Source organism: Tachyglossus aculeatus, chromosome 6, assembly GCF_015852505.1.
Source record: "Tachyglossus aculeatus isolate mTacAcu1 chromosome 6, mTacAcu1.pri, whole genome shotgun sequence".
Classification (NCBI taxonomy): Eukaryota; Metazoa; Chordata; class Mammalia; order Monotremata; family Tachyglossidae; genus Tachyglossus; species Tachyglossus aculeatus.
In genome coordinates, this window is record NC_052071.1 from 11917884 (window position 1) to 11945202 (window position 27319).

Below are 27319 nucleotides of genomic sequence, written 5' to 3' on the forward strand. Positions count from 1 at the left end.
GGGATTAAGACTGTGAGCCCCACGTGGGACAACCTTGTATCAGAACAGTGCTTGGCACATCCTAAGCACTTAACAAATACCATTATTATTATTATTATTATTATTATTATTATTATTACAGCGCTCTGGACAAAGTACTCAATGAATACCATGGATTTATTAGTTAATTAATTAATTTATAAATATTAATGTCTGTCCCCCACCCCCACCCCCAGGCTGGGTGTTCACTGAGGGCAGGGAATGTGTCCATTTGTTGTTGAAGTGCACACTCCCAAGTGCTTAGTTCTTTGCACCCAGTAAGTGCTCGGTAAACGCGATTGAATGAATGGACTGATTGATTGATTGATTGATCCCAATCCATGCCTGGGCGCAATGCTATGGGCCAATTCAGAGTCCCTTAGGGCCCACTAGGAAAGCGGTGGGTGGAAAGAAAGGAAATGCATTGCCTACCTCCCTGCTAAATAATAGAACTAACATATTAATGATATATTAATGTATTCATGCAAGGTACATCAATGTATAATATAGTAATTATATATTAGTGAACATATTAATTATATAATAATGTATTAATTAATTATTTGTCGATATATTAATACTATGTTAATGTCTGCCTCTCCCTCTAGACTGTAAATTCCCTGTGGGCGGGGAACGTGTCCATCAGCTTTGATGTGTTGTACTCTCCCAATCACTCAGTACAGTGGAGAAGCAGCGTGGCTCAGAGGAAAGAGCCCGGGCTTGGGAGTCCGAGGTCATAGGAACTCATCCCATCTCCGCCACTTGTCGGCCGTGTGACTTTGGGCAAGTCACTTCACTGCTCTGGGCCTCAGTTCCCTCATCTGGAAAATGGGGATTAAGGCTGCGAGCCCCATGTGGGACAACCTGGTTACCTTGGATCCCCCCAGGGCTTAGGACAGTGTTTGGCACATAGCGCTTAACAGATGCCATCATCATCATTATTATTACAGTGTTCTGCACACAGTAAGCGCCCCACGAATACCAACGGTTGATTGATTGATCGATTCGAAGCCCTTCTGAAATCTCCTCTCCTCCGGGAAGCCCTTCTTGGTTGAGTGCTCCATCCTCTCAGGTTCTCTCCATCACCCCCACAGCTACACCCCGAAATTTTGCACCAACCGCATGCACTTAATGATAATAATAATAATAACGATGGCATTTATTAAGGGCTTACTATGTGCAGAGCACTGCTCTAAGCGCTTGGAAGGTACAATTCGGCAACAGATAGAGACAGTCCCTACCCAACAACGGGCTCACAGTCTAGAAGGGGAGTCACAGTCTAGAATAATAATAATGATGGTATTTGTTAAGTGCTTACTATGTGCCAAGCACGGTTCTAAGAGCTGGGGTAGATACAAGGTAATCAGGTTGTTCCGTGGACATAATCCCCATTTTACAGATGAGGTTACTGAGGCACAGAGATCACAGTCATAATCCCCATATTACAGATGAGGTTACTGAGGCACAGAAAAGTGAAGTGACTTGCCCAAGATCACTCAGCTGACAAGTGGCGGAGCCAGGATTAGAACCCATAACCTCTGACTCCTAAACCCGGGCTCTTTCCATATTATTTTCGGATTATGAGCTGGTTACAAGGTGATCAGGTTGTCCCACAGGGAGCTCACAGTTTTAATCCCCAGGGTGTTCACAGCCAGGTAACGCATCCTTCTACATATTCAATGAATCACTCCCTGGCCCATCCCTTCTTCTTCCTGTCTGCAATTCACCGTAGTGTCTGTAATAATAATAATAATGATATTTGTTAAGCGTTTACTATGTGCAAAGCAAGCTAGACTGTTAACTCTTTCTGGACAGGGATGACGTTTCCTATCGCTATGGTCTCTGCTCAGAGTAGACTCTAAGTTCCTTGAGCAAAGGGATCGTGTCCCTCACCTCTTGAACTCTCCTGACTACTTAGTACAGTGCTTCGCACAGAATCCACTGTAAACTTCCTGAATCACACCCTGTTGTCCTCTCCCAAGCACTGGGTTCAGCGCTCTGAATCAAGTAGACGGAAAGTTCCTTGAGGGCAGGGATCTTGGCAGCTAGCTGTATTGGACTTTCTCAAGTGCTTTGTATCAATCAATCCATCATACGAAGCGCTTACCATGGGCAGAGCACTGTACTGATTGCTCGGGAGAGTCCAATATAATGAAGTCGGCAGACATGTTAACCATAACGCCGAACGAGCTTACTGCCGTGCAGTCCACGCTGTGGGCCCTCCGGAAATACTGTTCGGATGGCTTGATTTTCCCGCGATTAAAAACAAAAATCACAAGAATGGATGAAAGGCACCCCCACCCTTACCCCACCAGCCTAATCTGCGGTTGCCTCAATCCAGGCTGTCACCTCGCTTTTATCACAGGAGTGAGTCACGGTGTGTCCCTTCCCCTCCCTGCCATAAATCGCATGGAGTCTGGACTTGGATCTCTACTTGATACACCCCACCTTTACTGTGGGGTCCAACTCCAATGTCCACAGGTGGTAGAGAAAGCAGGGAAGAGGAGGAGGGAGAGGAGCCGGTGGGGCCAGGAGTGAGGGCATCTGAGAGTGTCTGGGGACATGCGGGGAGCTGGGTTCTCCCTGACCCACCCCGCCCTGCCCCACGGTCCCCAAGCAGCCTTTCCGGGGAATTTATGGGCTTGGACTTCGCCCCATTGGAGAGCAGCAAGTCTCTTCGCCCGTCCTCGGCAGGCCGGCTCCGGACTCTTTCAAGGCCCAGGGGAAATGTGTCCAGCCCGTCCCGGAAGCAGCGACCACTGCTAGCCGAAACGCCCGAATCTCACTGAAATGTAAGGTGACCCGACCCAGCTCTCTCCCTGCCTGGAGTTTCCCGGGGGATCAGGGGACAGACGAGAGGGATCTCACCCCTCTCTTCAACCTCTCCGCCTTGGCCTCATTTTTCCAAATCGCCCACTTTCCCGGCTCCCTGATTTATCACCTTTAAGCTCCTAGGGTTCCTTGACCTCATTCAGCAGGGATTTCCTTTTCTACTACTAATAATAATGAATAATAATTGTGGTGTTCGTTAAGCGCATACTAGATGTCAGGCACTGTGGTAAGTGCCGGAGTAGATACAAGGTAATCGGGTTGGACACAGTCCCTGCCCCACACGGGGCTCTCAGTCTTAATCCTCATTTTACCGATGAACTAACTGAGGCCCAGATAAGTGAGGTGACTTGCCCAAGGTCACGCAGCAGACAAGTGGCGGGTCCTTGTGACTCCCGGGCCCGAGGTCTGCCCACTAGGCCTCTCTCCTTCCCCTAGGCTACATTGCTCTTTCAAAATCCCCCAAAGTTCATCTACTGACCCTTACTTCAGGGTGGAAGGGGTTGGGAGGTGGCAGATGGGAGCCCATTCCGAATTCTTTTCATATGGGTCCCCGCAGATGGAAAATGCACAGTTTTCCTCCCAGGGATAGGGAGTTGAGAGGAATCAGAGATTTTAAAAAGGGACGCCTGCATTCTTCCCCTACCGAAACTCATGTTGTCGATGCAGGAAAAGACTGGGGTCTTTTCTCCCCATAGAAGGTCCATTAAGTAGCCCCTTGGCTCGACTGGGCCTCTCCCCTGGTCCCTCAGGGCCCATGGCCTAGACTCCCGGCATTCGGGATTCCTCAGCCTCTCAGCTGCCGAGATAACAAAAGCAGGGACTGACCCTTCCGAGGCTCCCTCCGTCCCTCCTCCGATCCAAACCAGGATTTGGAAAACCCTTGAATGTCTCCCAAGAAACCAGCCCCTGTTTTGTCCTGAGCCATTCTGCCCGGTCTGGTCCTTTGCAAAGACTCAAGACTCCTCTGGAATTAGTGGCCCCCTAGCCATCACTCCTCCCGTCCCCTGCCAGAAACCTCTCCCTTGAATCCTGCACCTCGGGGTCCCAGTCTACGAGGGAGAGACGAGGGGAAGGGGTGCCACCCATCCATCTGGGAAGGAAGGGGGAAGGAAGGTAAGACCGGCCCCAATCTCTGCCCTTCCCACTTCCAGGTGAGGGTGGGGGCGGAGGTGTGGGGGCGATTTGGAGAAAGTTGCCGGGATATTTGAGGAAGTTTCGTTGCTGCCCAAATCAAAGGTAGGAGGAACAATACGCTCTTTTGTTTCTCACCAGCTGGTTCATCTCTGCATTGGCTGGGGTACAAAGCTGAGCCCGGGCCCCAGGCTTCAGGGAGCAGTAGGTGTCCCTTGGTTTTCATTTCATCTGCCTCCAGATTCATTCATTCAATCGTATTTATTGAGCGCTTACTGTGTGCAGAGCACTGTACTAAGTGTTTGGGAAGTCCAAGTGAGACGGTCCCTACCCAACAGTGGGCTTCAAGGCCCTACTGAGAGCTCACCTCCTCCAGGAGGCCTTCCCAGACTGAGCCCCCTCCTTCCTCTCCCCCTCCCCATCCCCCCGCCTTACCTCCTTCCCCTCCCCACAGCGCCTGTATATATGTACATATGTTTGTATGTATTTATTACTCTATTTTATTTGTACATATTTCTTCTACTTATTTTATTTTGTTAATATGTTTTATTTTGTTCTCTGTCTCCCCCTTCTAGACTGTGAGCTCACTGTTGGGTAGGGACCGTCTCTAGATGTTGCCAACTTGGACTTCCCAAGCGCTTAGTATAGTGCTCTGCACAGAGTAAGCACTCAATAAATATGAGTGAATGAATTTATTTATTTTATAGGTACATATTTCTTCTACTTATTTTATTTTGTTAATATGTTTTGTTTTGTTCTCTGTCTCCCCCTTCTAGACTGTTAGCCCACTGTTGGGTAGGGACCGTCTCTAGATGTTGCCAACTTGGACTTCCCAAGCGCTTGGTACAGTGCTCTGCACACAGTAAGCGCTCAATAAATACGATTGAATGAATTTATTTATTTTATTTGTACCTATTTCTTCTACTTATTTTATTGTGTTAATATGTTTTGTTTTGTTCTCTGTCTCCCCCTTGTAGACTGTGAGCCCGCTGTTGGGTAGGGACCGTCTCTAGATGTTGCCAACTTGGATTTCCCAAACGCTTAGTACAGTGCTCTGCACACAATAAGCGCACAATAAATATGATTGAATGAAGGAATGAATGAACAAATGGGCTAACAGTCTAGAAAGAATTGGGACAAAGAAGGGGGCTAGGATTTAGCGGCAGCCCCCCAACCCCTGCCCTGGGCATTGCCATGGTCTTAACCCTGTGTCCATCCCCTGTCTCTAATCCCATCTCCTCACTTCTACTCTCAGATTGTGAGGAGGGACCTTGTCTACAGAGTACAGTGCTCTGCACACAGTAAGTGCTCAATAAATAACGATTGATTGACTGATTGTCTAGTTCTCTGTGTATTCTCTCCCAACGCTCAGCACAGTGCTCTGCACACAGTAAGCCCTTAAGAAATAGCACTAGAAACAGCGTGGCCCAGTGGAAAGAGCCCAGGCCTGGGGGGCTAATCCTGGCTGTGCCACTTGCCTCCTGTGGGACCTTGGGCCAGTCACTTGGCTTCTCTGTGCCTCAGTCGCCTCGTCTGCAAACTGGGGATCCAATAGCCGTTCTTTCCGTGAACCCACTGTGGGACGGGGATGGTGTCCGATCTGATTGACTTGTGTCCACCCCAGGGCTTAGAACAGGGCTTGGCATATAGTAAGGACTTAATAAATACCATTATTATTATTATTATTATTATTATTATTATTATTATTATTATTATTATTCCTACAACTACCACTGCTATTACCACTTGCACCGCTTGCATGCTGAAGCAAAGCTCAGGCAAAGGGAATTCATATCTCCTCCATCCTCCACTCACCCTGCTTCTTCCTGGGATGGGGCAGTGAGGATAATAATAATAATAATGATGGCATTTATTAAGCGCTTACTATGTGCAGATCATTGTTCTAAGCGCTGAGCACTGAAGCAGGTATCGGTATAGGCCCTTACTAGCCCTGGGGACAGATGTCCAGGAAGGCTTCTGGGCTGACCAGACTCCGGTACAGCCCAGCGGCTGGTTTTCCAGGCTAAGCTGGATTCATTCATTCAATCGTATTTATTGAGCGCTTACTGTGTGCAGAGCACTATACTAAGCGCTTTGGAAGTCCAAGTTGGCAACATCTAGAGACGGTCCCTACCCAACAGCGGGCTCACAGTCTAGAAGGGGGAGACAGAGAACAAAACAAAACATATTAACGAAATAAGATAAATAGAATACATATGTTTAAATAAATGGAGTAATAAACACATACAAACATATATACATATATACAGGTGCTGTGGGGAGGGGAAGGAGGTAAGGCGAGGGGGAGGAGGGGGAGAGGAAGGAGGAGGCTCAGTCTGGGAAGGCCTCCTGGAGCCCCCAAAATTCCAGGAGAGGAGAGGCAGAGGGCATGGGTAATTAGAATTATGGCACTCGTTAAGTACTTACTATGTACCAAGCACTGTTCTAAGCCCTGGGGTAGAGACAAGTTAATCAGGTTGGACACATCCCACATGGGGCTCAGAGTCTCAATCCCCATTTTACAGATGAGGAGATGGAGGCCCAGAGAAGTGAATTGACTTGCCGAAGGTCACCCAGCGGACAAGTGGCTGAGCCGGGATTAGAACCCAGGTCCTTCTGACCCCCAGGCCTGGGCTCTAGCCACTGAGCCATGCTGCTTTTCAAGGCGGTTGCCTGGATCGGTGAGCTGGGTGGAGCTGAGCAAGAGAAATGGAAAACGGATGTCCGGTTTCTGTTTTCCATCCAACCCCATCCATAGCCAGGGCTCTTCTGAGGAGGAATCCCCACAAATCCGGGAGGAGTGCCCCCTCTCTCCGCCCATCCATTGCCTCTGACTTTGGGATCCTCCTCTCTCCATCAGCCCCACTTGACTCTGGCAGGGGGGTGTATGGGGGACACCCTGGGGAGGAATGGAAATTCTAAAGAAATATCATGTAAATAATAATAATAATGGCATTTATTAAGCGCTTACTATGTGCAAAGCACTGTTCTAAGCCCTGGGGAGGTTACAAGGTGATCAGGTTGTCCCACATGGGGCTCACAGTCTTCATCCCCATTTTACAGATGAGGGAACTGAGGCCCAGAGAAGTGAAGTGACTTGGCCAAAGTCACACAGCTGACAAGTGGCGGAGCCGGGATTTGAACCGATGACCTCTGACTCCATAGCCCGTGCTCTTTCCACTGAGCCAGGCTGCTTACAGTGAACTCCAGGGGCTACAGCCCTGGGCTCCTAATCGCTGGATGGACTGGAGACAGACGGTGGCCCAAGAGGTGGGGGCTAGTTGTCCCTGCGAAGGTCACTTCCCTAGGCCATCAGCCTTCCCAGCCTCAGTTACCCTATCAGTACTTTTCACCCAACTGAGCCTTCCAGCCTCTTCTGGCCAGGAATTCCTTTGTAATCTTTCCTCCTCCTCCCTCCTTCTCTCCCTCCCTGCTCCTTGGGATCTGAGGCCCTCCCTCCCCCAGCCTCCTTTCTTAACCCCTGTTTTCCCGACTTCATGCCAGGGTTCATCTGAACTGGCTGCTTAGTCGTTCCTTCATTCAGTCGTATTTATTGAGTGCTTAGTGTGTGCTCAGGAGGACTAATTCTCTGGAGAAGACTAGGGAAAGCCCAGGGAAAACTTGGAAGAAGCAGACCGGCAGCTAGATGGATAGAGACCCTAACAAAGATAATGGAAGAACCATTAATAATAATAATCATAATGATGGCATTTATTAAGCGCTTACTATGAGCAAAGCACTGTACTAAGCACTTGGGAAGTACAAGTCAGCTTAGTGAAGAGAAGGAGCTAAGCAGACTCAGGAGGGACGCTGCCCACCTCAACAGCCCGGGAGGTTTTTACTATCATCATTATTATTAAGTATTGTCGAGTGGTTTCTGATTCATAATGACTCCGTGGATATAATTTCTCCAGAACGTCCTGTCCTCCGCCATAATCCACAGCGTGGGCTTTGGAGTCAGAGGTCATGGGTTCAAATCCCAGCTCCGCCAATTGTCAGCTGTGCGACTTTGGGCAGGTCACTTCACTTCTCCGTGCCTCAGTGACCTCATCTGTAAAATGGGGATGAAGACTGTGAGCCCCCCATGGGACAAACTGATCACCTTGTCACCTCCCCAGCGCTTAGAACAGTGCTTTGTGCATAGTAAGCGCTTAATAAATGCCATCATTATGATTATTATTATTAATGGTTCTTCCATTATCATTGTTAAGGTCTCTAGCTGCCGGTCTGCTTCTTCCAAGTTTTCCCTGGGCTTTTCCTAGTCTTCTCCAGAGAATTAGTCCTCCTGATTATGTGTCCAAAATATGCTAATCTAAGTCGAGCCATTCGGCCTACACTGTGGCTAAACGAGAAGTTTTCTGGATTCTCCCCTTCTGTGGCTTCCCCTGGTGTTTGTAAACCACCAGGAATGAGAAGCGGGAGAGGGAGTGAGACTCCAGCCCGCTCGGGACCTCAGAGGTTAATGGAGCAGCCACTCACTGCCCCTCCAGAGTCTAGGATCGTTGTGGGGGACGGTTCTGAGAGGGAATCTCGACTCCCCCTGCTCTGAGCCTTACTTTTCCTGTTTCAGGCAGTTGCTGTGTAATTAAAATACCTCCCACTGCAGTTTCAGTTTAGTTCTGCTTCTTCTGCCATAATCAGCTCATCCTGTCTCCCCCACTGCACTGCCAATGGCCTTAAAGTCAAGCCCTTCTGGTGGCCTCAGTTTCCCAAAGGACCTAAGTCCTTTGACCTTTTGACCTGTCATCCCAGGCTGGATGTATTCCCAGCCCAGGGCTTGACGGGGATGGAGGGGGTGTGGGGGGCGTAAGCCTCCCCTCTCAGAGGGGCTCCCCAGGCAATAAGGTAGGTGGGGAGGAGGGAGGAGGAAGTCATCTTCCTGAAAGGGTATATTGTACTCTCCCAAGCTCTTAGTAGAGAGTTCTGCCCACAGTGCTCAATAAAAACGATGGAGAGATTTTCCGGGTCCTGACTTAACAGGCAGTTCAATCAACTAATTAATATCAGCAATAGTATTATTGGGTGTTTGTTATGTGTAGCAACTTGTATTGCATGGCTCAGTGGAAAAAGCCCGAGCTTGGGATTCAGAGGTCATGGATTCTAATCCCGGCTCTGCCACATGTCTGCTGGGTGACCTTGGGCCAGTCACTTCTCTGAGCCTCAGTTACCTCATCTGTAAAGTGGGGATTAAGACTGTGAGCCCCACGTGGGGCCACCTGATCACCTTGTAACCTCCACAGTGCTTAGAAAAGTGCTTTGCACATAGCGCTTAATAAATGCCATACAAAATAGGTTGGTATTAGCAGAACATAATTTGTGAGCTGGGCTATAGTGGGAGAGGAGCAACATTATGTAGGAGTGATTAAGTGCCTTAAAGCCAGTGGTGAGGAGTTTTAGTCTGATGTGGGAGGATGGAGGTGTTATCTACAGGGACTGGAAAGTCAAGAGGAGAACCCGATTGCGGTGGAAGATGAGAAATTCTGTTTTGGACGTGTTAAGTTTGAGGTATTGGCGGGGCATCCAAGTAGAGATATATGGAAGGTAAGAGGATGCAGGGAATGTGTCTACCAAGTCTGTAGACAGTGAATAACGGTAAGTGTTCGATCAATACTAGTGATTGATTGAAAACGTGAGACTGCAGAGGAGAGAGGTCAGGGCTGGATGGGTAAATTTGGGAATCATCGGTGTAGAGATGTAGTGGAAGCCATAGAGGCTTGTACATATATATTCTACTTATTTTATTTTGTTAATACATTTTGTTTTGTTCTCTGTCTCTCCCTTCTAGACTGTGAGACCGCTGTTGGATAGGGACCCTCTCTAGGTGTTGCCAACTTGGACTTCCCAAGCGCTTAGGACAGTGCTCTGCCCACAGTAAGCGCTCAATAAATACGATTGAATGAATGAATGAATGAGTTTTCCAAGGGAGTGGGTGTAGATGGAGAATAGAAGGGGATCTAGAACTGAGCCTTGAGACCTTGAGAGACTCCCACAGGTAGAGGGGGTAGGCAGGCAAGGAGGCCGCGAAAGAGATTGAGAAGGAGGGGCCAGAGGGAAAGGAGGAGAACCATTTATTTATTTTATTTGTACGTATTAATTCTATTTCTTTTATTTTGTTGATATGTTTGTCTTGCCGTCTGTCTCCCCCTTCTAGACTGTGAGCCTGCTGTTGGGTAGGGACCGTCTCTATATGTTGCCGACTTGGACTTCCCAAGCCTTAGTCCAGTGCTCTGCACCCAGTAAGCGCTCAATAAATACGATTGAATGAATGAATGAACCAGGAGAGGACAGTGTCAGTGAAATCAGTAAAGGCAACTGCAGTCTTGACCTGGATAAATTCTCCCCTATCCCTACCTCCCCCATAACCTTCCCCTTTGAATCCAGCCCTCCAGCTATTCCAAGGAAAAAGTATTTATTGAGTACTTACTGTGGGCTGCAGCACTGTACTCAGTGCTTGAGAGAGTCCAATGTAACCCAGTTGGTAGCCACATTCTCCGCCCACAGGGAGCTTGCAGTCTAGAGGAGACAATTTCTGTTTGAAAGGCAAATATGAGGTCTCAGCCTGAATTATTCAGATCGTTGCTCAAAGGCTTCAGTTTGGGAGACGCGGCCAGCAATGGTGGGTGGGCGAGAAGAGGAGGAAAGAAGGGCCACATGCCTCAGAAAAACTGCTCCTTCCCCTCCTTCTTCCTGCTTGCTTCTCCCGTGCCAACAAGGGACTCTAGCTGGAGTGCGTATCAATCCACTTCCACGCTGGCTGTCTCCCAAGCCTGTTTCAGGTGTTTAGGTTGTATATATGCCCTTGAATGTGGCTGCGTACGCATCTTACCCCCCTTCAGGATGCTGTTGCATGTCTGCGACTTTTGAGATATGGATGCTTTCGTAAATGCAAGTGTGACTGTGGGTGCGGACACGTTTGTGTGTGTGACGGTGATTCTACGCCTGCCGCTCCCTGGGTGGATTGGCTGTCGAGTGGGAGCGCCTGCCTGTGTGGGACTCTGTATTTGACTAGGAAGAGGGTTGTGCCAGTGTGGAGCACCCATGTAGCCGTGAATTTCTACAGGGGTGGGCACTGCCAGGGCCCGGTGGTGCAGCCGTGGAGGCTTTTGAGTGTCTACGTGAGCGTCCATTTAGGAGTGTGATGGCTGCGTCATCGTGTGTGATGCGGAGTGTCTGCGAGGAGGCCGCGTGATTGTGGTAAGTTTGTGGTGTGGGGGATTGTGAGCGTGCCGTGTCCGTGCCAGTGGCTCTGGGCGATGCCATCAGATGCGATTGTTTCTTTGTGCAGCAGCGAGTGTGACGACGGTTGTGGCAGTGAGTTTCTCAGGATTATAATGAGTGGCAGGGTATGACTGTGGTCAGTCCATGGAACAGGGGAGAGAGTAGTTCTGAGGCCCGTCCCTTTCAGCCCTGCCCCGTGGCAAGCCGGAGCCTGCCCTGGGAACAGAGATGAAGGGAATCCTGGCGAGTCAGGCAGCAGGCCACCTTTCTTTGGAGGCGCTTTCCCCACACCGCCCATTTTCCTGGAACTGTCGTAGAGGGAGGGAGGGTGGAGCTAAGTTGACTCCCTCATCTCCCAGAGATGAGGCTGGAGGCCCAGGCAACTTCTGGGAGAGGCCCCCAGGAGCCAGGAGTCCAGAATCCAGATAGGGGTCCCGGGGGTACACCCCCTCTCCCCCTTTGCATCTCAGAGGGAAGCAAAGCCACACCGGCTGGTTTCCCAGTTCAGCCCGGGCAGCCAGCTCTTGGTCCTCAAACCCACATCTGTGTCAGGAGAGAAGACGAGAAAATCCTCAGAGCATCACCCCGTCTGTGGGTAAAGTGAGAGAGGCTGAGCCCCACCGCCAGAGAGGCAGCGTGGCTCAGTGGGAAGAGCCCGGGCTTTGGAGGCAGGGGTCAAGGGTTCGAATCCCAGCTCCACCACATGTCTGCTGTGTGACCTTGGGCAAGTCCCTTCACTTCTCTGAGCCTCAGTTACCTCATCTGGAAAATGGGGATTAAGACTGTGAGCCTGATCTCCTTGTAACCTCCCCAGTGCCTAGAACTTTGCATGTAGTAAGCACTTAATAAATGTCATTATTATTATTATTATTATTATTATTATTATTATTATTATTATTATGAGCCAGGGTTCACAGTAGTCCACAAACTCACTATGAGCCCGACAGGAAGTTCCGTGGTCATGGAAGCAGGGAGGATGCTAACAGGATTTGGAAGTGAGGACACACCCCATTTCCAAACCCTCAGTATCCCCGCTGGGCCATTTAGAGAGTATGATGTCTTTGAAGACTCTGACCAATATAGCATCTGTTTACAAAATAAACACGGAACCCACATGTGTCCTAGCAACTCAAGTGAAAACTGGCTGAAATACAAGGGTGTTTGTTGTAATGACTCATAGGTGCGGTCAGGTTGCCTTGCATTTAGCAGTGAAATTTCATTCATTCATTCATTCGATCGTATTTATTGAGCGCTTACTGTGTGCAGAGCACTGTACTGAACACTTTGGGAAGTCCAAGTTGGCAACATAGAGAGATGGTCCCTACCCAACGGCGGGCTCACAGTCTAGAAGGGGGAGACAGACAACAAAACAAAACATATTAACAAAATAAAATAAATAGAATAAATATGTACAAGTAAAATAAATAAATAGGGGAATAAATATGTACAAACATATATACATATATACAGGTGCTGTGGGGAGAAGAAGGAGGTGAGGTGGGGGGATACCTCCCCACTGTCTCTGGGGAATCTCCAGACTGTCAGCTTGTTGTGGGCAGGGGACAAGTCTACCAACTCTGTGGTATTGTACTCACCTAAGCGCTTAGTACAGCGCTCTGCACACAGTAAGTGCTCAATAAATACTGATTGATTGATTGATTGATTAATTGTTTGACTGATTGATCCCAGTTATAGAAGCAGCGTGGCTCAGTGGAAAGAGCCCGGGCTTTGGAGTCAGAGGACATGGGTTCAAATCCCAGCTCCGCCAATTGTCAGCTGCGTGACTTCGGGCAAGTCACTTCACTTCTCTGTGCCTCAGTTTCTTCATCTGTAAAATAGGGATTAAGACTGTGAGCCCCCCGAGGGACAACCCTATCACATTGTAACCTCCCCAGCACTTAGAACAGCGCTTTGCACATAGTAAGTGCTTAATAAATGCCATTATTATTATTATTATTATAGTTTCTAATGTCTGGGCACCCCTAAGCCCCCTCTCCTTGCAACCGGCCTTTCTGGAAAATGGGGGTCTCCCTGAGGGACCCCTTCCCCCCCAATTCCCCTCTCCCTCCCCTTCAGAATGGCAGGCTGGTGGTGGACGGTCAGAACTGGGGGGTGGGGAGGCCAATTAATTCATTCAATCGTATTTATTGAGTGCTTACTGTGTACGATATAACAATAAACAGGCACATTCAATGCCCACAATGAGCTTACAGTCTGCTGTTGGGTAGGGACCGTCTCTATATGTTGCCAACTTGTACGTCCCAAGCGCTTAGTACAGTGCTCTGCCCACAGTAAGCGCTCAATAAATACGATTGAATGAATGGAGGGGAGACAGACATACTATAAATGAATAAATTACAGATCTGTGTATAAGTGTTAGGGGCTGGGAGGGGGCATGAATCAAGGGAGCAAGTCAGGGTGATGCAGAAGGGAGTGGGAGAAGAGGAAAGGGGGGCCCGAATTTTTTTGGAGAAAAATGACAGAAGAGAATAGAGACACAAGAGACAAGAGAGCAATGCCTATCATCATGGCTCCAAAGGCAAGCAGGAAGTGGGGCTGGCTGCACTGAGGCTTGAGAAACACCGACATAATAATAATAATAATAATAATAATAATAATAATAATACAATAATAATAATAATGGCATTTATTAAGCGCTTACTATGCACAAAGCACTGTTCTAAGCGCTGGGGGGGATACAAGGTGATCAGGTTGTCCCACATGGGGCTCACAGTTTTAATCCCCATTTTGCAGATGAGGGAACTGAGGCCCAGAGAAGTGAAGTGACTGGCCCAAAGTCACACAGCTGACAAGTGGCGGAGCTGGGATTAGAACCCATGACTTCTGGCTCCCAAGTCCATGCTCTTTCCACCACGCTGCTTCTCTTAATAATGATGGTATTTGTTAAGTGCTTACTATGGGCAAAGCACTGTTCTAAGCACTGGGGGGGGGATACAAGGTGATCAAGTTGTCCCACGTGGGAGCTCACAGTCTTCATCCCCATTTTACAGATAAGGGAACTGAGGCTCTGAGAAGTTAAGTGACTTGCCCAAGGTCACACAGCAGACGTGTGGCGGAGTAGGGATTTGAACCCATGACCTCTGACTCCAAAGCCCGTGCTGTTGCCACTGAGCCACACTGCTTCTCGTATTTATTGAGTGCTTACTGTGTGCCGAGCACTGTACTCAGCAATTCGGTGAGTCCAATACAACAGTAAACAGGCACATTCCCTGCCCACAACGAGCTTACAGTCTATAGGGTAGTTATGGTATTTAATAATAATAATAATAATAATGGCATTTGTTAAGTGCTTACTATGTGCAAAGCACTGTTCTAAGCGCTGGAGGGGATACAAGATGATCAAGTTGTCCCAGGTGGGTCTCACAGTCTTAATCCCCATTTCACAGATGAGGTAACTGAGGCTCAGAGAAGTTAAGTGACAAGCACTGTTCTAAGCGCTGGGGTAGATACAAGGTAACCATTCATTCATTCATTCAGTCGTATTTATTGAGCACTTACTGTGTGCAGAGCACTGTACTAAGCGCTTGGGAAGTACAAGTTGGCAACATATAGAGAGGGTTCCCACCCAACAGTGAGCTCACAGTCTAGAAATCAGGCTGGGCACAGTCTTAATCCCCATTTTACAGAGGATGTAACTGAGGCCTAGAGAAGTGAAGTGACTTGCCCAAGGTCACCCAGCCCACTCCCGCCTGGCGTTTACAGTCTTCATCCCCATTTTACAAACAAGGTAACTGAGGCACAGTGACTTGCCTAAGGTCATGCGGCAAACAAGTGGCAGAGCTGAGGTTCGAACCATGCCACCCTGCTTCTCTAATAATAATAATGAGGATGGCATTTATTAAGTGCTTACTATGTGCAAAGCACTGTTCTAAGCATTGAATCTACCTTGCATTCATTCATTCATTCATTCAATCATTCATTCATTCAATCGTATTTATTGAGCGCTTACTGTGTGCAGAGCACTGTACTAAGCGCTTGGGAAGTACAAGTTGGCAACATATAGAGACGGTCCTTACCCAACAGTGGGCTCACAGTCTAGAAGGGGGAGACAGAGAACAAAACAAAACATATTAACAAAATAAAATAAGTGGAATAAATATGTACAAGTAAAATAAATAGAGTAATTCATTCATTCATTCATTCAATTGTATTTATTGAGTGCTTACTGTGTGCAGAGCACTGGACTAAGCGCTTGGGAAGTACAAATTGGCAACATCTAGAAACAGTCCCTACCCAACAGTGGGCTCATAGTCTAGCAGGGGGAGACAGTGAACAAAACAAAACATATTAACAAAATAAAATAAGTAGAATAAATATGTACAAGTAAAATAAATAAATAGTGTAATAAATACGTACAAACATATATACATATATACAGGTGCTGTGGGGAAGGGAAGGAGGTAAGGTTGGGGGTTGGGGGGCGTTAGGGGGGTGGGAGGAAAGAGGGGGAGGCCTTCATTCATTCATTCATTCAATCATATTTATTGAGCGCTTACTGTGTGCAGAGCACTGGACTAAGCGCTTGGGAAGTCCAAGTTGGCAACATATAGAGACGGTCCCTACCCAACAGTGGGCTCACAGTCTAGAAGCGGGGGTTCACAGCCTAGAGCCTTGAGCTCTGACCCCTGCCCCGGCTCCAGCCGTCGTGCTGCAGGCCCGGTCTCCCCCTCCCCGGACCCCTCGGGCCAGCCCCGGCAGAGCACTGTACTAAGCACTTGGGAAGTACAAATCGGCAACTTATAGAGACGGTCCCCACCCAACAACAGGCTCACCGTCTAGAAGGGTCCAAACCTAGCCCCACATTGCAGCAGTGCGGGGGGGTCTCCAGCTTTCTGTGATCTCATTCCAGTCCAAGGGGTGATTCTGCCATGGGAATTTCTCTCTCAAATGAAGCCTTCCCACCGTCCCTTCTTCCAAGCGGCTGTACAATGCTAGGCACGCAGTGGGCCGGTGAGGGAGACGACGCATCCCTGACCCCTCAGTGGAGACGTGCTTCCGGAGCAGCATTTCCCAGGTCTATCCAGCCCAGGATTCTGCCTCTGCCAGTGGAGGAACCCGTCCTCACGGTTAGGAGTGAACCTCACTCTCCCTCCAGTGACCAGCACGGAGAGTCCAACCCCTCTCACTCAGCCCTCCCCACCCCTGACTCTCCATCCAATCAATCAATCAATCGTATTTATTGAGCACTTACTGTGTGCAGAGCACTGTACTAAGCATTTGGGAAGTACAAGTTGGCAACAACCAGTGACCCAGCACAGATCATCCAATCACCCAAACTCTGCCTTCCCACAGACTTTTCACAACTGAAGACAGCACTATCTTGCCTCTCACAAACACTATCCTCAACTTGTTGCCAACTTGTACTTCCCAAGCGCTTAGTACAGTGCTCTGCACACAGTAAGCGCTCAATAAATATGATTGAATGAATGAATGAATGAATCCAATCCCCTTCACTCTCCCCTCCACATCCCTAAGTCTCCCTCCAGTGAGACAGCATGGACACTTATCCATGAATCTATCCGAACCCCTCCGGACCACACCGGTGTTCCCTGCTTTACTGGGTAGTGAACAGGCCTGAGTTCTAATCCCAGCTCTGACACTTGGGGGTTGGGTGACCTTGGGCAAGTCACTTCACTCCTCTAGGCCTCAGTTACATCCTCTGTAAAATGGGGATTAAGACTGTGAGTCCCTTGTGGGATAGGGACTGCAACTAACCTGATTATCTTGTATCTACCCCTGTCACTTGGCACAGTGCCTGACACATATCTGTAATCTCCCTCTCTAGACTGTAAGCTCATTGTGGGCAGGGAATGTGTCTGTTTATTGTTCTATTTTATTCCCCCAATCGCTTAGTACAATGCTCTGCACACAGTAAATGCTTAATAAATACGATTAGAGTGAACCTTTGGGTGCCTCATCTGGAAAATGAGGATTAAGACTGTGAGCCCCATAAGGGAAAGGGGTGAGCTTGTACCTATCTCAGCACCCTAGCACTTAGTACAGTGCTTGGCACATAAAAATAATAATGGCATTTGTTAAACTCTTACTATGTGCAAAGCACTGTTCTAAGCGCTGGGGGGATACAAGGTGATCAGGTTGTCCCACGGGGGGCTCACAGTCTTAATCCCCATTTTACAGATGAGGTAACTCAGGCTCAGAGAAGTTAAGTGACTTGCCCAAGGTCACACAGCAGACATGTGGTGGGGTTGGGATTCAAACCCATGACCTCTACCTCTCAAGCCCGGGCTCTTTCCATTGAGCCACTCAGCATCTCATAAAGTGCTTGACAAATGCCATTTGAAAAACAAACAAAAAAAGAGTTCCCTGTGGAAATGGATTTTGGGTACTTGCCGTCACCCCACTCAGTAAGGGACGACTTGTTCTGAAACTGCCAGCCTCCAACTCTAGCGCAATATCCTGGTATCCTGCTCATCCTCATCCTGATTCACTGGGAATTTTCAGAGGGCACAGAGAGCGGCAATAATGGAGAAGGAGCTGGACAATGTGGCTTTTGAGAAAACATGAACGGCACTGGGATTATTTTGCGGGAGTCGGGGGAGGAAAGGCCAGAACCCTGTGGCCCAAATTAATAATAATGCAGTCAGATCAGACAGTGGGAAATGCTATCCCGCTGTTCCCTGCCTTTCATTGAGGGCAGGAAGACTGTAGATTAGATCTAAGGAAGTGCTCGCTGACAAGGATAGTGATTAAACCCTGAGACAGGTAAGTCCCGTCCTAGAGAGCCGAAGAGGCGCCTGTCTTCTCCCGGCTGGGCCAGGTTGTCTGCTGTCTGGAGCCTGGGGATGGGTGGGATGACCTCCTGAGCCTTTGAAGTTGAGTGGAGCCCTGGGAGCCTGGAGAGGTTAGGCTGCAGGCAAGTATCATCCTTGATGAGCCCAGTAAGATCAGTTTTATTGTGGCCTAACTGGTAACGAAGCGTCCCGAGGGCAGCCCCGTGGCCTCCTGGCAGGACTGCACCAGAGGCTCCCCTCTGCCCTCCTGGATTCCCGGCGGTACCAGCCATTCCCCCTCTCTCTGTCTCTCTGCACCAGCTGTGCCCAGGCCTGCTTCCCTGAGCGATGCGGGTCCCGCCGCCGTGGCCCCTCCTCGGGGTCCTGCTGGCCCTCTGGGAGCTGTGGCCCTGCCCGGCCGAAGCGGCCACCCGCAACTACTACCTGGGCATCCGGGACCGGATTTGGAACTACGCTCCGGAGAAGGAGAATCGGATCGCCAGGCGGAAGATCGACAGCGACCCGTAGGTCCCTCTTCGGGCTGGGGGAGCGGGAGACCCGATGCCCGAGGGCCAAAGCTCCCTGCTGGGCTCTGGGGCCTCGAGCCTGGAGACAACCTCCCCGCCCGCCCCCACCGAGGCCGGGCTGAAGGGGATGGGGAGGGCGAGGCGCAGAGTGGGGACTGACTGCTCTCTCCTTCCTGTCCCAGAATCAGACTTTGGTTCACCCCTTCCCCGGGCGGGTCCACTCCCAGATCAGCACCCCCGATTGGCATCCCACGTCCCATCCGCGGCCTATCTCAGTCCCCTCTTCCCCGATCTCATGACCCTCAACCGCCCTGATTGAAATCCCTCCCACTAGTGTCTTAGATGATTTCCTCTTGGCCTGTCCCGGATGGGAAAAGTGAACAAGCGGCTGACGGGATGTGCCCCAGTCCCTCTCCGGTCTCCCCCGGCCCCCACGGTGTCCCTGCTTACTGCTCCCTGTCTTCCCAGGGTGGCTTCCAGATTCCTGAGCCCCGGCAAGGACCGGATTGGGGGCACCTACCTGAAGACGGTCTACCTGGAGTACACGGACGACTCCTACACTACCGAGGTGACCCGGCCCCGCTGGCTGGGATTCCTAGGGCCGGTGCTGCGGGCTGAGGTGGGAGACACCATCCGCATCCACCTGAGGAACTTTGCCAACCGCCCCTACACCATTCACCCCCACGGCGTCTTCTATGAGAAGGACTCGGAAGGTGGGTGGGTGGGTGTCCCTCCTTCTCCCTCCCTCCTTTCTCCCTTCCTCTTTCCTCATCTCTCCCTCTCCTCTCGCATCACCCCAAGGACCAGAGAAGTGAGAGGCCAGGGTCGTCGTCACCCAGCAAGACGGAGCCACTGTAATGATGAAGAACCTTGACTGCTAATAATTCATTCATTCATTCAATCATATTTATTGAGCGCTTACTGTGTGCAGAGCACTGGAGAAGTACAAGTTGGCAACATATAGAGGCGGTCCCTACCCAACAGTGGGCTCACCGTCTAGAAGATAATAATCATAATCATCGCGCTATTTGTTAGGCTAGGGGCTAAGCACTGAGGAAGGCACGAAATAATAATAATAATAATAATAATGATGGCATTTATTAAGCGCTTACTATGTGCAAAGCACCGTTCTAAGCGCTGGGGAGGTTACAAGGTAATCAGCTTGTCCCACATGGGGCTCACAGTCTTAATCCCCATTTTCCAGATGAGGAAACTGAGGCCCAAAGAAGTGAAGTGACTTGCCCAAAGTCACACGGCTGACAAGTGGCAGAGCTGGGATTAGAACCCACGACCTCCTACTCCCAAGCCCAGGCTCTTTCCTGTGAGCCACGCTGCTTAACCAGATCAGACACTGTCCCTGTCTCCCACGGGGATCGCAGCCTAAGCGGAAGGGAGAACAGGTATTGAATCTCCATTAGACAGATAAGAAACTGAGGCACAGAGACATTAAGTGACTAGACCAGGGATTATTATTATTATTTTGATATTTTAGTGCTCACTCTCTGCTCTGTTCTAACCCTATCTGCAAATCAGTCAGGTCGGATACACTCCCTGTTCCCGCAGATTAAGTGGGAGGGAGAACATTCATTCGTGCATCCGTTCAATCGTATTTATTGAGCGCTTACTGTGTGCAGAGCACTGTACTAAGCGCTTGGGAAGTACAAGTTGGCAACATATAGGAATTGGATATATATAGAACAGGAACTGAACCCCCGTTTTACAGCCATTGAAACTGAGACACAGAGAAGTTAAGTGACTTGTCCGCGGTCAAACCGCAATCAGACGGTGGATCTGGAATCAGAACTCGGGTCCTTTGATTCCCAGGCCCGGGCTCTTTCTGCTGGGCCACACTGCTCACATCAACCCCAACTCCTCTCCAAACCCGTGCCTGTTTAATCCATTCGTTCATTCGATCGTATTTATTGAGCGCTTACTGTGTGCAGAGCACTGTACTAAGCGGGTTTATAGCCTCTTATCTAGAGTCCCTGGCTTACCCCTTTGCAGCTAGGGAAACGAAGACACAGTTTCCCCTCTTCCTACACTTTCTCTGTTTGTCCTCACAAACCCGTGGCCCGGATATCTGGGTCCCCAGCACCTAGGGCTTAGTACAGTGCTCAAGCGCTTAGTACAGTGCTCTGCACACAGTAAGCACTCAATAAATACGATTGATTGATTGGGGCTTAAAACTCAAGAAGAAGGACTGTGGTCTAGTGGATAGGGGAGTCAGAAAGACCTGGGTTCTAATCCCTGTAGACAACACCACCCTTCTCCCTGTCTCAGATGAGGGACCCTGAGGGAATCCCAGATGAGGGGATTCCATGTCCCTGTTGCTTCTCCACTCCCCCTGTAGACAACACCACCCTTCTCCCTGTCTCACAACCTCGGACTTATCCTTGTTTCATCGCTCTCATTCCGCTCAGTCTGCTGTGCGACCTTGGGCAAGTCACTTTACTTCTCTATGCCTCAGTTCCCTCATCTGGAAAATGGGGATTAAGACCGTGAGCCCTTTCAGGGATAGGGACTGTGTCCAGCCTGATTAGCTTGTATCCACCCCAGCGTTTAGAACAGTACTTGGCATGTAGTAAGCGCTTAACATATAGACATATAGAAGCAGCGTGGCTCAGCAGAAAGAGCCCGGGCTTTGGAGCCAGTGGTCAGGGATTCAAATCCCGGCTCCGCCAGTTGTCAGCTGTGTGCCTTTGGGCAAGTCACTTCACTTCTCCGTGCCTCAGTTCCCTCATCTGTAAAACGGGGATGAAGACTGTGAGCCCCGCGTGGGACAACCTGATCACCTTGTAACCCCCCCGGCGCTTAGAACAGTGCTTTGCACATAGTAAGCGCTTAATAAATGCCAACATCATTATTATCATTATTAACAAATACCACAATTATTATTATTATTATCCCAGCCCCAGATTCCATGTCCCTGTTGCTTCTCCGCTCCCCCGCCACGCGGCACGGCGTGGTGGAAAGAGCGCGGGCTCGGGGGTCCGAAGGTCATGAGTTCTAATCCTGGTTCTGTGTGACGTTGGGCAAGTCACTTCCCTTCTCTGGGCCTCAGCTACCTCACCTGGAAAGTGGGGATGGAGACTCTGAGCCCCAGGCGGGACAGCCTGTATCCACTCGCTTGTTCATCATGCGATGAACAGATACTATTATTATTATTATTATTATTATTATTATTATTATTATTATTATTATTACCGAGCTGACTTTTCCTTTCTCTCCAGGCTCTCTGTACCCAGATGGCACCTCGGGGCGGGACAAGGCAGATGACTCCGTCCTGCCGGGAAGCAGTCACATCTACACCTGGACAATCCCTGAGGACCACGGGCCCACGGAAGCCGATCCGGCCTGCCTCACTTGGATCTACCACTCTCATATAGACGCCCCACGGGACATTGCCTCGGGCCTCATCGGAGCCCTGCTCACCTGCAAGAGAGGTCAGGGGCAGGGGAGGACCGGGAAGCGGGAAGCACGGGCCACCATGAGCCCTTTTACTGGCCCAGTTAACTTGCAGGGAGGATGAGTTCCGAGGGGTGGAAAGTTGGAGCTTAGCACAGTGCTCTGCACACAGTGAGAGCTCATTAAATACCACTGAAAGACTGACTAATGGATTGGAGGGTGACCAAGACCAGAGAAGAGAGACTAGGGCTGGGAAAATAATAATAATAACAATAATAATGGCATTTATTAAGCGCTTACTACGTGCAAAGCACTGTTCTAAGCGCTGGGGAGGTTACAAGGTGATCGGGTTGTCCCGGGGGGAATCACAGTTTTAATCCCCATTTCACAGATGAGGGAACTGAGGCCCAGAGAAGTGAAGTGACTTGCCCAAAGTCAAGCAGCTGACAACTGGCGGAGCCGGGATTGGAATTAGACTGTGAGCCCACTGTTGGGTAGGGACTGTCTCTATATGTTGCCATCTTGTACTTCCCAAGTGCTTAGTACAGTGCTCTGCACACAGTAAGCGCTCAATAAATACGATTGATTGATTGATTGAACCCATGACCTCTGACTGCAAAGCCCGTGCTCTTTCCACTGAGGCTCACAGTCTTAATTCCCATTTTACCAATGAGGTAACTGAGGCACAGAGAAGTGAAGTGACTTGCCCAGAGTCACACAGCTGACACTTGGCTGAGCCAAGATTTGAACTCATGACCTCTGACTCCAAAGCCCATGATAGGACAGGAATTGATTTGTGACTGGTAGGAGAAGGAAAAGGAGGAGGAGGAGAAGAAGAAGTCCTCTTGACTGTGAGCTTGTCATGGGCTCTTGGGTGTCAGAGGTCATGGGTTCAAATCCCAGCTCCGCCACTTGTCAGCTGTGTGACTTTGGGCAAGTCACTTAACATCTCCGTGCTTCAGTTCCCCCATCTGTAAAATGGGGATTAAGACTGTGAGCCCCACAAGGGACAATCCGATCACCTTGTATCCTCCTGAACACTTAGAACAGTGCTTTGCGCATAGTAAGCGCTTAACAAATGTCATTATTATTATTATTATTATTATTATTATTATGGCCAGGGAATGTGTCTGTTTATTGTTGTATTTTACTCTCCCACGTGCTTAGTACAGTGTTCTGCACACAGTAAGTGCTTTTGTTTTGTTGTCTATCTCCCCCTTTTAGACTGTGAGCCCGTTGTTGGGTAGGGACCGTCTCTCTACATTGCCAACTTGTACTTCCCAAGCGCTTAGTCCAGTGCTCTGCACACAGTAAGCGCTCAATAAATACGATTGAATGAATGACTCCCCACAGCACATATGTATTTATCTGTATATAACTGTAATTTATTGTTTAATCTATTTGTATTAATGTCTGTCTCCCCCTCTAGACCAGGAGCTCCTTGTTGGGTGGGGACCATCTCTATATGTTACCAACTTGTAATAACAATAATAATAATAATAATAATGGTATTTGTTAAGCGCTTACTATGTGCAAAGCACTGTTCTTGTACTTCCCAAGTGCTTAGTACAGTGTTCTGCACACAGTAAGCGCTCAATAAATACGATTGAATAATAACAATGATAATATAATAATATGAATGAATAAATATGATTGAATAAATGAACAAATGGAAGGGAGAGAAGGAGGAGGAGAGGGAGGGGAGGAGGAGAAGGACACTGTGAATGACTCCCTTCTCCTGGAAACCCTAGTGCTACCCCTAAGTTAGACTTCACTGATCCTATCCTCTTCTGTTTCTCCTCCTCTCCTGCCACTCAGCCTCAATCTCTTTTTCAGCCTTCTCCTCTTCCTCCCACCCCCTAAATGTTAGAATACCTCCAGGCTGAATTATGGGGCCCCTTTCATTCATTCATTCATTCATTCATTCAGTCGTATTTATTAAGCGCTTACTGTGTGCAGAGCGCTTGGGAAGTAGTATTATTATCTATTCTCCCTCTAGACCCACTCCTTTGGACACCCCATTCACACCTAAAACTTCAACTACCACCCCTACATAGATGAGAAGCAGTGGAGTCTAGTGGAAATAGCACGGGCTTGGTGGTCAGAGGACTTGGGTTCTAATCCTGGCTCTGCCACTTGTCTGCTGCGTGACCTTGGGCAAGCCATTTAACTTCTCTGTGCTTCAGTTTCCTCATCTGTGAAATGGGGATTAAAACTTACATTCTTCTACCTAAACTGTAAACCCAATGTGGAACAGGGACTTAGAACAGTGCCTGGCACATAATAATAATAGTAATAATGGTATTTATTAAACTCTTACTACGTGCCAAGCATTGTTCTAAACACTGGGGTACTGGCACATAATAATAATAATAATAATAATAATAATAATAATAATAATAATGGTATTTATTAAGCGCTTACTATGTGCCAAGCACTGTTCTAAGAGCTGGGGTAGATACAAGATGATCAGGCTGTCCCACGTGGGGCTCACGGTCTTAATCCCCATTTTAAAGATGAGGTAACTGAGGCACAGAGAAGTTAAGTGACTTGCCCAAAGTCACAAAGTCACGTGGCGGAGCTGGGATAAGAACCCACGACCTCTGATTCCCAAGCCAGGGCTCTTACCGGTAAGTCATGCTGCTTCCCAAGTCTGTGAGCCCATTGTTGGGTAGGGACCGTCTCAATATGTTGCCAGCTTGTACTTCCCAAGCGCTTAGTACAGTGCTGTGCACACAGTAAGCGCTCAATAAATACGATTGAATGAATGAATGAATATTGTGCTCTCCCAAGTGCTTAGTACAGTGCTCTGCACAGTTAACACTCAAAAAATACAATTGACAGACTGACTGAGTGGGGCTGCATGTCTAGTGGCTAGAGCCTGGGCCCGGGAGTAGGAAGGTCCTGGGTTCTAATCCTGGCTCTGCCACTTGTCTGTAGTGTGGCCTTGGACAAGTCACTTCACTTCTCTGTACCTGAGTTACCTCATCTGTAAAGCAAGGATTAAGACTGCGAGCCCTATGCGGGACAGGGACTGCGTCCAGCCCGATTTGCTTGTATCCACCTCAGGGCTTAGTACAGTGTCTGGAACATAATAAGTGCTTAACAAATTCCATTATCATCATCGTCATTATTATTGCTAGCTGATTGCGAGGAGGTTTTGTTTAAATGAGAAGAGCCCCGTGTGGGACAGGGACTGATTCCAACCCTATTATCTTGCATCTACCCCAGCGCTTCATAAAGTGCTTGACACATATTAAGCTCTTAAAAAGTACCATTTTTTTTTAAAGAGCCAGCAGAGGGTTTTGAAGAGGGGAGAGATAATAATAATAATAATAATAATAATAATAATAATAATGCCATTTATTAAGCGCTTACTATGTGCAAAGCACTGTTCTAAGCACTGGGGATGTTACAAGGTGGTCAGGTTGTCCCACATGGGGCTCACAGTTTCTAAGCACTGGGGAGGTTACCAGGTGATCAGGGTGTCCCACATGGGGCTCACAGTCTTAACCCCCATTTTACAGATGAGGTAACTGAGGCACAGAGAAGTTAAGTGACTTGCCCAAAGTCACACAGCTGACAATTGGTGGAGCCGGGATTTGAACCCATGAACTTTGACTCCAAAGAGATGTGGGTCAGGAAGATGGTCCGAACAGCGGAGGAGTGGGGAGAGGTGGGAGACAGGAAGACCAGAGAGGAGGCTAAGGAAATAGCCTAACTGTAATGATAATAATAATAATAATAATAATAATAATAATAATAAAAATAGTGGTATTTGTGAAGCGCTTACAGTGTGCCAGGCCTTGTACTAAGCGCTGGGGTAGATACAAACTAAGTCGGTTGGACACAGTTCCTGTCTCACATGGGGCTCACAGTCTAATCCCCGTTTTACAGCTGAGGAAACTGAGGCACAGAGAAGTTAAGGGACTTACCCAAGGTCACATAGCAGACACGTGGCGGAGTCGGGATTAGGACCCAGGTCCTCTGACTCCCAGAGTGGAGTGCTCTTTCCACTCAACCATTCTGCTTCTCAACAGTGGCAAGGCCAGAGATTGTACCAGGGCGGTGGCAGTCCGGATGGACAGGAAGGGGCGAAGGCGGGGAATGGGTTGAGGGAACTGGCGGGAATTTGGCAGCGGAATGGATGAGAGAGTTGAGTCTGGGGACTATGGGCTTTCTCCAGAAGCCTCCCTCTCCACCCTAGGCAAGTTCCCCGACCCCCGGAGCCTGCCTAAACTGGTTCCGGGTCTGACCGGCCCCTTCGCTCTCCCCAGGAACCCTGGATGGAGGCCACGCAAACCACCGGAGAGACGTGGACCGGGAATTCTTCCTGCTGTTCAGCGTCGTGGACGAGAACCTGAGCTGGCACCTGGAGGAGAACATCCAACGCTCCTGCACCGACCCCGCCAGCGTGGACAAGGAGGACGAAGCTTTCCAGGAGAGCAACCGGTTGCACGGTGAGAAGGGTCCGGGAGGGTGGGGATCTGGGGCTGCAACTGCCCCACAAAAAGCACCCGAGCTCCCAGCTCAAAGTTTAAGGGGCTTTTTGTGGGAGTTTTCAGAGCATCGAACGAATGAAGCAACGTGGCGTAGTGGAAAGAGCACAGGGCTTGGGCATCGAAGTCCCCGGGTTCTAATCCCGGCTCTGCCGCTTGCCCGCTGGGTGACCTTGGGCAAATCACCTCACATCTATGTGTCTAAGTTATCTCATCTGTAAAATGCCGATTAAAACTGCGGCACCCCTGTGGGACATGGATAGTGCCCAACCGGATTATCTTGTATCTACCCAGCACTTAGTTCAGTGCTCTGCATGCAGTAAAATAGCATTGATTGATTGATTGATAAATACCATTAAAAAATTGATTTCCAAATTAACAGAAGTGTCTCTACTGCTCCAAACCCCTTGCAGTAAAATACCATTGATTGATGGATAAATACCATTAAAACATTGACTTCCAAATTAACAGAAGTGTCTCTACTGCTCCAAACCCCTGCCCTTTTCCTTAGGGCTTCAGCCTCTGCCCCCTCTCCTGCCTCTGCCCCCTCTCATTCACTCGTTCATTCATTCGTATTTATTGAGCACTTACTGTGTGCAGAGCACTGCCCTAAGCCCTTCGGAAAGTACCGTACAACAATGTTTATAAACACTGTTACAACAACGCATTATTACATTACATTATTACAACAATAAACATTGGTGTATCCCCTGATAAGACAAGCTTACAATTTAGAGGCTGGGAGACAGACGTCAATGCAAATAAATAAAATTACACATAGGGACATAAGCGCTGTGGGGCTGGGAGAGGGGAAGAGCGAAGGGAGCAAGTCAGGGCGATGCAGAAGGGAGTGGGAGGTGAGGAGAAGAGGGCTTAGTCTGGGAAGGCTCTGTGCCTTCAAAATGGCTTTGAAGGAGGAGAGAGTAATTGTCTGATT

At 48.9% G+C, this 27319-nt stretch overlaps 1 protein-coding gene across 1 annotated transcript in view; it reads left to right on the top strand.

The window, feature by feature from the left end:
- The first annotated feature begins 2711 nt into the window (after positions 1-2711).
- The window catches only part of HEPH (hephaestin), a 67737-nt gene continuing 43129 nt past the window's right edge, over positions 2712-27319 (top strand). Inside the window, exons 1-5 of the mRNA XM_038748320.1 lie at positions 2712-2810; positions 18273-18475; positions 18947-19191; positions 21709-21921; positions 26161-26343. Of these exons, the coding sequence (XP_038604248.1) occupies positions 18300-18475; positions 18947-19191; positions 21709-21921; positions 26161-26343 (817 nt within the window). The 5' untranslated portion in view covers positions 2712-2810; positions 18273-18299. The remainder of the gene's footprint in view (positions 2811-18272; positions 18476-18946; positions 19192-21708; positions 21922-26160; positions 26344-27319) is intronic.